The sequence below is a fragment of the Nelumbo lutea genome, chromosome 1, assembly GCF_056320005.1.
Source record: "Nelumbo lutea isolate HS-2025 chromosome 1, American lotus-T2T, whole genome shotgun sequence".
NCBI lineage: Eukaryota > Viridiplantae > Streptophyta > Magnoliopsida > Proteales > Nelumbonaceae > Nelumbo > Nelumbo lutea.
Window position 1 is genome coordinate 24,238,165 of NC_142684.1, and position 13,380 is coordinate 24,251,544.

The following is a 13,380-nucleotide window of genomic DNA, read 5'->3' on the forward strand; positions in this document are numbered from 1 at the left end:
TTATTCAAGATTGTGATTTTCATATAGTTTATGAATTATTGTGCTTAATGCAATTAAGAGCTTAGCCACCTCTTAACTGATTCGAGTTATGTGAATGAATCGAGAGAGGAATTCACATAATCGACTGAATAATTCATAGTGTGAATTGAATGGTATATAGAGATATATGTACATGATTCATCTGAATTTAATGGTTTTCTTGGACTTAATGCACTCCCATCTTGAGAGCTCTACTCGAGAGATCGAAGGGCTACTTGATGGGCGTAGGTTTAGTATATCTCGAGAGAGAATATTAAATAAATTTAGAAAAATCTCAGCTTATGGGAATGGCAATTAGTCTTGGATAATCGGACCCATCAATATTCATTACATTGGTTAGGTGGACCAAAAGTCCTAGCGATTTCATCATTTGCATATTCGATTAGTGATCACCCTTGTTTTTATTTTCTTTTTCTAGTTTTTATTTTCAGTAGTTCTTGCTCAATCCTAAATTTCGATTGTCCAAATAATTAGAAAAAATAGTGATTCTAATACTTATTTTGTTAAATCCCCGTGGAAATGATATTATTATACTACTTGATAACTAGTGCACTTGCTAGGGTTATATTTATAGCTATCACTTGATAACACACAAAGTAATGAAAGCATGGATGTCGATGGGGATGCCATGTGTGTGACAAGCCAAGATGTCATCGATAATTATTTTGATGGCATTTGGGATGAACTGCCCCAAAGTGACGAGGAAGACACACAAAACATCGATGACTATATGAGGTAAGGGGAACCTTAACCCCGCAATGAAGTGTTGCTCGAATACGCAGACCTCGTTGTCAATATGGTACCAAGGGGCCTCACTGGGAGTAGGAAGTCTGAATTGGAACTCGTTGGGGACCCTGTAAAGAAGTCAGATTCTTTGCAGGTTGGCCAAGGTAGACTGAGGAGTAAAGAGCTCAATAGGACTGATGACAAGCAAGTTCGGGATAGAGATGCTTTCACTAGGAACCGAGGTGAGTTTCCTCGAATCCCTATGAGCCTGAGAAGCTAACTCCATGACCTCCCTATACGCTTGTTTGACTCTCTCCATCTCAACAAAATCTTATGCTGTGGAACTCAACATTGAAATACTAAGCAAATAGAAAAAAGAACTCAGGAAGAGAGGACTCACCTGGGAAAAGCTGGGAACGAAGATGAGCGAATTGGAACAGGAAGCAAACCAAACTTTAGTGGATGAGCACTCCGACCTCAACAGGACCACTCCGAGGATGAATGTTCAAATGGTCCCCCTTGGGGACTCTATTTATAGCCAAAAGGGGTTGATGTCGAACGGCTGCGATTGAACGGTCTCAACGGCTCAGATTTGCAACCGTTTGGCTTCTTGAGGTCCTAAATCAGTTTAAAATGTTTTTGAAGTTTGACAGTAGTTAACCAGCACTATTTCAAGTCCATGCATTTTAGTTAGAATGCTTCATAGAACTCCCCCAAACATGTCACCAAACAAGGAGGCAGGGGTAACAAAAGAGTTAACACCCAAATAGGCGACATAGTCAGGTACTTCCTTTACTTGAGTTTAGTCACCTCAACTTCGGAATTGGGAGGCAAGTGATGAAAGTAAATCTGACCTCCGAACTACCAAACACGTGGCATGTTTTGGGTAAACTTACAACCTTGCCTTCAGCTCGAAGATCATCATCTTGTCATCACCTCAAAGGATAAGAGTTACCTTAGCGACATATAAGACCACCTCCGGCTTCTCAACTCAGCCCGTATGTACAAGCATTACCGGCCTCCAAGGAGACATCCCTGTTGAGATGAGCTCCCACCTAGGAGAGCTCCTTCCTTATTAGCAAGATGATCTCCCTTCCAGGAGAGCTCCACAATTCAACACTTGTCCATCAAGTGACCACTTGGCGGAACATGCAACAAGACCATTAACACATAAGGTAAGCCTACCGAGTAGCCGGTTTTGGGCCCACTTCGTACATTGGAAACATGGAGGACAGATCACCACACCATGTCATAGCTATGCACCAAGTGGCCAATGCATGCTACGGGTGGCTTAACAAGTAGCCTTGATTAGGCTCCATGTGTCGGAGCTGGATTCTAGGTGTCTTGATAGAGATGTCTGGGCACTATGCGGTCGAGCTACAGATGTCTGGGCCGAGCACTATGCGGTCGAGCTCGAGTAATAGGTGTCTTGACAGAGTCCTAAGTGTCCTACCCGAGCTCCACCAAGGCAAAGCAAGCTCTGGGTGTCTCAAGCTACGACAGGTGTCCTACGTCTATCTAACACATACATACTCTAACAGGTATCTCGAATCCTATATAAGGGGCATGTTAGCATTCAATTCATACTTTATAACTCACTGAATTCTCAACCACCCTCTAGACAACTCGACATATTGACTTGACCGTCGAAGCTACAAGCCCGGGATATCACCCTAGGCCCTTTGATCTCGTTTTCCTCCTTACATGATACATCTGAGCTATTCTAGGGACTTAAGCACTTTTCGACTACATCAATTCCCTCAAATGAGAGAATGCCATTCTAACAAGAATGGGAATATAATTCTGGTTTTGCTCAACCAAACAATTGGAATCGGATTCCAATTATAGACCCTTGTTCCTACAAACCAAATGGAGCCTTAGTTTGTTTGTGTTGGCGTTTGTCTGTATTTCTAATGGATAACTATTTCTCTTGTTTTTCGTTAAAAAAATATGGATAGATATACATATTCACCCTACTCATAGTAGGTTGTAGCCACACATGAATAACATCTCTTGTACTTGTATGTTTTAATTCATGAGAAATGTTCGGTGTACAACTGCAAGTGTTGTAAGGTGGGTAGGATCATTATGTGATTAAAGTCCGGATTTTATGTGATGATTGGATTAGCTGAATTTGATGGCTGTGTTAGGGGATCGGATTCCAATTGTAGACCCTTGTTCCTACAAACCAAATGGAGCCTTAGTTTGTTTGTGTGCATTTGTCAGTATTTCTAATGGATAACTATTTCTCCTGTTTCTCGTTAAAAAGAAATATTGATATACATATTCACCCTACTCATAGTAGGTTGCAGCCACACATGAATAACATCTATTGTAATTGTTTGCTTTAATTCATGAGAAATGTTCGCAGTGTACAACCGCAAGTGTTGTAAGGTGGGTAGGATCATTAAGTGATTAAAATCCGGATTTTATGTAATGATCGGATTAGCTGAATTTGATGGATGTGTTACGGGCTGTATATAATGCCCCATGTGAGGAGAACAGCAGATCGTGTAGGATATCATCCACCACTCAATTTTTCACTTCACGTGCACGACTAATATGGGGCGTATCTCTCAACCACTCAATCACTCACCTCACGTGGACCGACGTGGGGCGTTATTAGTGGTTTTACAGCTTCTGATACTCACGGCGCATCTGGTTTAAGGTTTACGGTTATTTTGTTCTGATTGAGAATATATGATTCTAATTGGACGTCTGGTAAACACGGAATATTCAAATCAAACATTTTTCGTCTGGCTTCCGCAAATTCGGCGGCTGCGATTATAGTAAGGGCCTATATTTTGATGGGCTATGATTGCGGAAGCGGTGTACGACAGGTTTATATATTTTCGTTCCATTTGTATTCTTCCTCCTTTCACACACTCGAAATTCTTTGGAGACCAGGGCTTCGACCTAGAATTCTCCCCAGAACAAGAAACATCCTCGATCTTCTCTTGTCATGAAATCATGACATCAGGTAATGTTCCTGGAATTCCAAAATTTCATTTTGTTTCCATGGAATTTGATGAACCCAAGCTAGAAATTTGCATACTTTCATAAGACAAGGCTTAATTTTTCAATCGAAGATACAGAGAAACAGCGAAAAATCCTAAATTTTACTTGATACCCATCTCTTATTTCAGCGAGCGGATTCAATTTCTCCATTTTTCCTTATCTGGGCAAAGATTTATTATCGAAATTATGTTCAATTTGATGTGGGATTTCGGAAAATAAGGAAAATTGGCATGTATTAAAATGGAGAATCAATTGTGTTTCGGTGATAGTGGTGTTGTGTGGCTTCATCATTTTGTAAGTCATGTTGTTTATCTCTTAAATGTTTATAACCTTTTGCAGAGTGTGCCTTGTCAATTCCTGCAGAAGTCGAATTGGCTTCTCGTTTGAGAACTGTGCAGTTCCTAGTGACACAAAGGCCCTGGCTTGGTATGCCTTCTTAATGCCACAGTATTCATTTCCTTTTCCATTTCAATCCTATTTCCTGCTCTGTTTGTGATTTTTTTTTTTCTGCTTCATGATAGCTGCATGACGACTGAGACTTTAAAATGATTGTTTATCTCATTAATGGTGTATTTGTGGATTTCAAAACCTACAAAGATCAAATGTGTGATTACTTTTTTATGTTTTTCTCTTGTGCTCTAGATCTTTATGGGAAGAGAGTTAGACCTGTTGCTCCTTTCGGAAGTACGAGTAGTAAACCTTTCGTTGATCCAGCACTTATTCATCGTTGCTTGCCTGATGAACTACTCTTTGAGGTAATGTATTTCAGGAAGTTTAAGACATTGATGCCATAATATCTCTATGGTCTATGGTATTGAATGTATACGTTTTTGAGCATTTGAAAGTTGTCAAGACTTGTTAAAAAATGCTTTCCCCACAGTAGAGGCCTTATTCTTTGAGAAGTGTTTTTCTTGCATTTCAGTTATTAGTTGCATCTCAATGGTCTGAATTTGAGCCAACTTGAAATTTAGAATTGTGAGTATATACTTGTTTGAAACTCTTTTACTGCTACCAATTCCACATTATTTCTTTTGGATGCTATACTGACTGTATCTCATTTTATTTCTGTCTTTTCTTGACATATTTGACTTATAGTTTTTAGATAATCATGCTTGAGCATAGACCATGGGTGTTATCCTACTTCCACTTTCACTATTCTTGCAAAAGTTGTTCAATACCTTTTACAGGCTTTTGAATTCTATCTCCAAAATATAAAACAAGAAATGGTGGTACCTTATCAAGGGTTCACCTTAAAATCAAACAAGAAAAACTTGGTTTTCAACTTGGCTTGGAATTGAAACTGGCTCAATTTTTCTGAGAACCCGTGAACTTTCTTGCTGAAGAAATAAGGAAGCTCAATTTATTATCTTCTATATTATTCAAAAAACAAATTATGTTCCTTTTCCATCTTCCCTATTTTGCTCTTTATTTTCCCACTTCCCTTTTTAGTTTTCCATTTTGCCCGAATTAATCATTTATTACATTTTATGGATCTCTTGCTGGACACTCTTGGAATAGGAAAACCAGACTTCTGGTAATTTAGAACTTTAAAGCCTTGTTCTGTTGTTCTTTGGTTTAAACTCTTGAGGGGTGTTTGCCCATATGTCTGATTTTTCTTTTCAAACCAAAAACAACTGCCACATCAGTATAATCACATTGTTTTTGCTGGTGTGGTAGTTGTTTTCCAAAAGAAAAACAAATACATATTGGTGAAGCCTCTAAAGCAATTATCAAAGAATAAATAAATAAATAAAAGTGAAGTTCTCAAAAACTTTTCTGTTTATGAATTTTCATGTATAGGTCTTTGCAAGAATGACTCCTTACAGCTTAGGCAGGGCAGCATGCATTTGTCGGAAATGGAGATATACAATTCGAAATCCTCTGTTTTGGCGCAGTGCATGTCTAAAGGCTTGGCAGGTACATAATCTGCTTTCACATTTTTATCATTTGAACCAAGTATAAACGTCATCCAAGCTAAACATAGGACCTCTTTCTCTGAAGCTTTCTGGACCAGCAGAAAATTACAAGATTTTGCAGTCTAAATATGATGGTTCTTGGAGGAAAATGTGGCTTTTAAGGCCAAGGGTTCGTACTGATGGTAACTTCTTGTTATGGATAAACCTTTTTCCCTTAACTTTATTCTTTTTCTCAATCTCTAAGTTTATTAAAACCAAATTATTAATAGATTTATGGTTCCAGTTTCACTCCCCATTTTGGTAGGCAGTTGCATCACTGTGATACTTGAAATATGAAAAAGTGCCACATAGACACTGGAGTGTATATCAGGAATACGCCATTAAATTAAATATCTGATGTTGGTTGGATCTCCCAGATCTATAGAATGGTCCAAATAACAGAAAACAAATTGGTTAGTCTTTCCATGAGAACTTTTGAGTTTCTTTTTTTTTTTTTTTAAGTGTTGAGTCCAATTAAACAATTATTTAGTTATTTACATTTACAGATTTGTAAAGGTTTTTAGTATGCTTTATTAGGTAATTTTAATTGCTTACCATTTTCTCTGCAAGCTTTCCTGCAAGTGGACCTTTCATGTTATGGCATAAAAGAGAAAGCTTTACATGTGATCAGGTTATTAAAAAAAAAAAATACGGTTTTCTGCCCCTCTTTAAAAAACCTTGGGTAACAGAAAGGTTCTGGCCCAAAAGTTTTCTCCATTTACCAAGATTTTATGTCTTAAGAAGTAAATTCTACTATTGGTAGCTTGTTTAACCTCGATTTTTTTTATTTATTTCCTTTCAAGAGGTTTTCTGTTTCTGTCATCTGCAACAGGGCATTGAACCTTCCATAGGTGTTTTCTGTAACAAGTCATTCCATCCTACATGTAATAATGTACACATTGGAAGATGCTGTTTCACTTACCTATTTACTGACTTGATTTATCATCAATTCCATGCTGAACTATGATACCCAGATACCTATTAGAAGGGTGCTGTGTCATATTGAATGCATTATTTTTAGTGTGAATTCCACATGCACATCTTGACCAGTCGTGTCCTTTCCATATCTGGATAACATTGGTACCAAAACCTATATTACCATGTTTATCACTATTTGTCGTGATCAAGCATGGAGTGTCATTTTTTTTTACTAAATTTATTCATAGTAATCCAATTCCAGTTTGAAGGTTTGTCAGGAATCTCTGTGATCCTGAGTTTCTCTTTTTTCTATGGTAGGACTTTATGTGAGTAGGAATACCCAACTTAGCATATTAGTATCCCCAGAAATACTGAGAACCTATGTTAAGAAATATATATTTCCATTGAGCATCCATTGGTTACAGAATGTGAGAATTTTAGAAAAAATGTCATCAGTTATCTATTAAGAGTGGGACTCGCCAAAAGATCTGTGGAGCATTATATTATAAGTGGTCCACTTCTTGAGGCATAGCTTTCTAATATTGTGGATTTAGCCATTGTAACCAACACTTAGTTTGGGAAGAGTGCAAATACAAATATGTTGAGTGCAAATACAAGGTTTAGAAATACAATATACAAGTTTTGCACGATATGTATTTGTATTTGTACTCTTCTCAAACTCAAGCCCAAGTTTCAAAAAGGGTGTCTTCATCTGTTATTCTGTTAAAATAAAGAAATCAAGATGCAATAAAAAAGAAACAAAATAGGTTGCATTATTTGTAAATAGAGTGAATTATGAGCAATATTTAGAGAACCAGACTAGATCATCTGGTTGAACTGGTTAAACCATGACCCATTTCCCTGACCAGTTAGGTCATACCATAAAAACTGGTGAAAACCATGTCCCAGTTTCCCATAACCAGCTTTTTTTCACTTTTTTCTTTAAGTTTTTAATCCAATAAAATACAAAACCACCCACAAATAGATGAAGCGAAACACCCTGTTTTGTTCCTCTAAGGCCCTAAACATGTAAAAAAGTTTAAATCCCTAGTTTTTCGCCCTTTTTCATTCTCTTCTTCCTCCCTTCTCCATTTCTCCTCTCTTCTTCAAATCCAGACCCAGCGACTTCTCCATTGTGAAACCCACGACCCAGCAACTTTTCCATTGTCAAGTCTTCAATTTATCTCCTTCTGTTCATCTCAAAACTTCAAGAAATTTCCTCGGTTCATCTGTATGAACCAGTAAGAAGAAAAGCTAGGGAAGCCAGTGGCTGCAGCCCCTTTTTCAGCTCACTCCTCTCTCCTATTCCAATATTTTTATGAAGTTTTAGTTCCTTTCCATTGGCTATTCTTGGTGCTTTGGAGGATTTCTCTATCTAGACGTCCCTCTCTTGGATTTGCAAGTATGCCCAACTCATCCCTTTCTTCTCAGAAAAAAAAAATTAAATAAATAAATAAATAAAAGAGTTGAGAGGAGAAAACATTCTACTCTTCTCTATTGTTTGCATTGATTGGCTATTGGTGAAAACGTGAGGAGTGAATTTGATCGCAGGTATGAAAGCTCAGAATTGTTAAGCCCTTCTTATGAGAAATATAGTAAGAAATGGATTTATAAATTATAATTTCTGGTTGAGGTTTAAATTTGAATAAAGTCATAAGACAAACAATGTTGAACATTGTTTTTATGTTGAAGAATACTTGTTCAAGTGTTAAACATTTTTATGAATATGGATTTATAAATTAAATGTATGTTCAACATTGTTTCTGTCAAGGAAACATTAAAGCCTAAAAGCGTAAATTGTTAAGTCTGGTCTCTAAATAGGTTTTATTCTCTAACAGTTTATATGTTGAAGATTGAAGAATGCTTTTTAAAATGTTCAACATTTTCTTATTTTTAATATATTTATATGTTAATTTTTCATATTTATCTATTAATTAATATTATTTTTTATTTATTACATCATCATGGTTCGACCCTCAGTTTGACCATGGTTGAACCTTTGACATGTGGCCCTCTCCCTTTTCTAGTTCAATGCCTGGTCTGGTTCTCTGAGCATTGGTTATGACAAATCTATTTATAAGGAAAGGGGGGATTTTTCTGTTTCATCGGTATTCTCATATTTTTATTTCTTTGTGCTTTTGTAGGTGTGCTATTTCCGCTACATGAGGTTTTTCCCATCTGGGAAGTTCCTTTACAAGGTTATTTTCTTGTAACTAGATTTGCATTTTTAAATTTCTTGGAAGATCTTCTCTTTCTGCATCTGAATCTGTTTTACTATGCTATTAATCTGTTTGGTCAGAATTCTTCCCAAAAAGTGAAAGATGTGGCAAAGTGCATGAACTTTCGTGCATCTAAAGCTGACTGTGTTTATAGCGGCCACTACACATTGTCTGATGATAAGGTACAATTATTTACATTGCTGAGTCTTATAGAAATTAAATGCACATATCGCTTTTTGTTTCTCTGATATTCATTATATGGTTATCTGATGTTTATTTCTGTTCTTCATTTGCAGGTTGAAGCTGCTCTATTATACCCAGGCTTGAGACCTACTGTTTTGAGAATCCGCTTAAGGTCTGTCATTGTTTGTTTGAATTATTTCCATTGTATATTAGTCAGGTTAGCTGGATCGTTATAGATATCATGTGTTGTGGATGCTTTTATTTGAAAGAAATACAGCCGCAAACAACAACAGTAATGGGCGTTAAATTCAGTGTTCCTATCTTATCTCTTAGCTAGATTCAGTGTTCCTATCTAGACCTATTCATGGGCCGGGTAGCCCGACGGCCCGGCCCCCACCCCGGCTGGGCTTGGTCATATGATTAGGCCCGTGGGCCTGACCTCGGGCTTAACACAGTAAGCCCGACTGTGTTTCGGGCCAGGCTCGGGATTCGTCAAAAAAGCCCGGCTCGAGCCCGGCCCGGCCCGGCCCGACTCAGTATTATATATTTTATAAAATATATAATATGTATTTTATATATTATATAAAATATATTAATAATATAATATTTATTAAAATATATATTTATAATTTAATATATATATATATATTTTATTATTTTCTTTATAATTTCAATCTCTCTCTCTCTCTATTCAGCTGCTTCAACATTAATAATAATAGTAGTATAGGCTAAATTTCGGGTTCGGGCCTAGGCTCGAGCTTTGGGCTTTTTATGAGGGCTGGGCTCGGGCCCAAGTTGTAGGCCCGATGGTCAAGCTGGGCTCGGGCTCGGGCTCGGGCCTTAAAAAAATTTGTTAATACACAGTAAAAGCCCGACCCAAGCCCGGCCCGGCCCGGCCCATGAACAGTTCTATTCCTATCTTATCTCTTAGCTAAATTCAGTGTTCCTATCTTATCTCTTAGCTAAATTCAGTGTTCCTATTAATTAGGCAGTAGCATTATTATTTAAAGATAAATGTTTCTTAGGAAGTTTTCCTAAAGAACGACTTTACCTTCTTGTAATTTCCTATTTAAAGGAGCAGATGATATTCAATAAAATTATCGATATTTTCAGTCAAGAAAGAGCAGGGGAGAGTTGGTGATCTCTTTAACAAATCACTATTAAGGCGCTAAAGATAGGTTCCTCGAGAAAAGGGAGAAACAAGGGAAAACAAGAAGTTTTCCCCATTAACCAACCTGTGACAAGATCCTATTCGCGGGCCCTTAACATCATGTAATAAATAAATTTGTATCCTTTGGTTCTGAAGTTGGAAATATGTTGTTGCTCTACTGATTCACCCAAAAATGAAAACTGTCTTAAATTGTAGAAGGTACTTCATATTCTCATTGGTAGTAAGTTTGACTATCCTGTTTAATAGGTTGAGAGGAACAACAGCAGGAGCAAACAATCGCATGGATCTTCTTTCCCTTGTTACAAGTGGTGTTAATGATAATGAACTTAACAACCATGATGATGACATGCTTGGTGTGGTTGAAGGGTGGCAAGATGATGAGACCCACAACCCTGATGTACCTGCAATTTCACACAGGAGGGGACTTGCGCCATTTGTCTTTGTTCCATTTGAAGAGGTACTCCTTTTTTTCTTTTGATATTTTGGAAGAAATTACAAGCCACGGGGTACAATGACCCTGTGCATTACTGAAACAGATATAAGCAAGACTATTACATCTAAAAACCAAAGAGCAAATTTGACTAACATGCTCATAATTTGCTAACCAGTCCTCTGCATAATTCACCTCTCTCAAAATGTATGTACATGACTGTATGTGACTATTAGACCATAGACCTGGCACACTTTATGACATTCTTCAAGGAGAGCTTTAATATTCCATGAAGGATCCATTCTTCTCTTCAGCCCACCGATAACTATGCTAGAATCCCCTTCAATGCTGATCCTATTATGCCAAAATATTTTGTTGCTAAGCCTGCTATCCTATGAGCTTTGAGAGCAGCCCATGCTTCCCCTATTTCCTTGCTGATGACAAAGTGAAGCTTTCTGAACTCATCTCTCACAATGATCATCCTCTCTCCTTGAGAAATTGAAATTTATTTTGATTTCTCCACAGTCGGGCAGCTTCCATCTAATAAGAAATAACTTGTCTTGACTGTTTGAAGGGTTCTCTAACCTGCAGTTTGGCTGCAAGAATTCAGTACTAAAAGCTCTAGCTCTGTCAAGCACTAGATCTGGTGGATAACTCTTGTTCTCAAATGTTTTACAATTTCTGTTCTTCCACAAACACCACAACAGCATGCTTTCTAAATCTCAGAAACTATGATTGCTATAAAGAAACTTGTTGATTGGAAAATCCATTATACAATAAGGAAATAAACCAATGACCACTTTAGCCATAAAAATCCATTATTAAAAGGGGCATTTTTGTCCCGTCCAAGTGTTGGCAACTTTCCCCCAGGTGGGAAAGTTATTTACCCACCTGGAAGATGGGTAAGTGATACCCAGGAAAATAAATTTTCCCTGGTCCCCACATAAATCTAAAATAAGAACATAGGCTTCTTGGTCAATGGGTTCGTGAATCCCATTGACCAACTTCCCCCCTCTCAAAATCCAAAAAACAAACGCCCCCTAAAACATAGTATGCTTAGCTGTAATGTTACCACTAGAGGTGCAACTTGGCTGGGCCCGAGTTTACATTTTACATGCTTCAGGCTGGGCCTATTCAAAATTTGGCAAAAGCTCAACTCAAGCCCTCCCATGTTGCACCCCTAGTTACCACACGTTACTAAGATAATTACTTTTTTCCTTGGTCATCATCATCACCTAAGAGTTGGCTTCCCTTGGTCATCACATTGCAATATTTTGAGAACTCTGAATTAAATCTGCTTATCTCCTTTCATAAGTAACTTAGAAACTGCAATATTTTGAGAACTCCGAATTAAATCTGCTTATCTCCTTTCATAAGTAACTTAGAAACCCATATCAGTACTTGCTATTTACCTGCATGCAAAATTGTCATATAATTCCTTTATTGAACACATTTCTGTTCGATGGAGAAATCTTTCTTCTGGGATAAGTTGCAAGGGAGTAAGAATTTTGACTTCTTTCTCAAAGGCCATTAATTCTTATAGTATAAAATTTCACCATGAAATGACACACTCTGATCTTGTATGGTACAGGTTGAAACATCAGTTCTGAATCTCCCTGTGGACAAGATGGATTATTTCGTGCCAGGATGATGCTTGAATGCGTGAGAACTTCCACCTTGTAAATATGTATTATTCAGAAAGGTTTTTAAGATATGCATATTCTGATATTCTTTATGGTGTGAAAAGTTTGTGTTTTAATAAGAAGTAAGAACAAAGCGTCAAAACATGCAAAGGTATTTCAATGGTCTTTTATTTTTCTTTCTTGTTCTGGTGTCTGTCCTTGCCTTCATCCCAATGTAATTTGGACTGTCTTTCTGTATCAGATAGACGTTATGTGTTAATAGTGTGATCTTTAGTCCATTTCATCATGACTTAAAAATCTTTGAAGTAGGGGACGCCAAAAGCAACTTTGAGGGAACTTGACCAATTTTGTTGGATTTCTCCCGTCTCTAGTTTCAACTTTCAATTTGCTAAATATGGGTTTCTACACTGCCCTACCGTGGCACCGTAAGGCTTTTCTTTTTTTTTTTTCGTTCTGGTAATCGAGATTTAGATGTTGTCAATCCCAAAGTTAACAGTATTAGGATTTGGAACGTTTATCTGACATCTTTTTTGTCTGATCACCTTCTCAGTTTCTCTTAATCGAAACATTCTAACACCTGCACACCTGCTATATTTACAGCCAGAGGAGCTATTTTTATCAGCATATAGCAAACAGTTACAAAAAGAATATTGTCTATTGCTCTTTAGTTGCTGAATCTTGTTATAACTATAGCAAATATTTCATTTGAATATAACTACAACGCCATGCATCTTGAGCATATGATAGGTTTACGAATATGCATAGAAATTCCTGCCTTCAAGGGTGATCGGCTCTTGAATTGGCATAGTATATCACGGCTACAAAATTATTCGGTATGAATTAGGTGATTTGCATAATTGCATTTCTCGGCATTTCAAGAGATTTTAAAAATTGAAAGCAACTAACATGCATTATTATTATTATTGTTATTATTATGCAACTACAAATCAAACAAAAATATTACAAAGTTGTTCCAACCATGACAGTGGTGGTAACCAATGTTTCCCTTTTAATAATGGATTTTTATGGTTAAAATAGCAATTGCCTTATTTACATGAAAAATAAAAGAACATGGATA

The 13,380-nt window shown here is 37.1% G+C and overlaps 1 protein-coding gene across 1 annotated transcript; it reads left to right on the top strand.

Moving 5' to 3' along the window:
• Nucleotides 1-3,276: 3,276 nt before the first annotated feature.
• Nucleotides 3,277-12,599, top strand: FBP7 (F-box protein 7). The gene is made up of 11 exons (XM_088950203.1): nucleotides 3,277-3,745; nucleotides 4,123-4,209; nucleotides 4,426-4,538; nucleotides 5,584-5,700; nucleotides 5,785-5,881; nucleotides 6,975-7,111; nucleotides 8,801-8,854; nucleotides 8,956-9,057; nucleotides 9,172-9,230; nucleotides 10,476-10,686; nucleotides 12,251-12,599. The coding sequence occupies exons 1-11, from the start codon at nucleotides 3,580-3,582 to the stop codon at nucleotides 12,308-12,310; spliced, it is 1,203 nt and encodes a 400-aa protein (XP_088806329.1). The 5' UTR covers nucleotides 3,277-3,579; the 3' UTR covers nucleotides 12,311-12,599.
• The last annotated feature ends 781 nt before the right edge of the window (nucleotides 12,600-13,380 follow it).

Coding starts and splice junctions, on each gene's coding strand:
- FBP7 (XM_088950203.1), top strand. CDS start 3,580: ATGATTGCGGAAGCGGTGTACGACAGGTTTATATATTTTCGTTCCATT. Junction 4,210..4,425: donor GACACAAAGGCCCTGGCTTG/GTATGCCTTCTT, acceptor CTTGTGCTCTAG/ATCTTTATGGGAAGAGAGTT. Junction 10,687..12,250: donor TCTTTGTTCCATTTGAAGAG/GTACTCCTTTTT, acceptor TGTATGGTACAG/GTTGAAACATCAGTTCTGAA.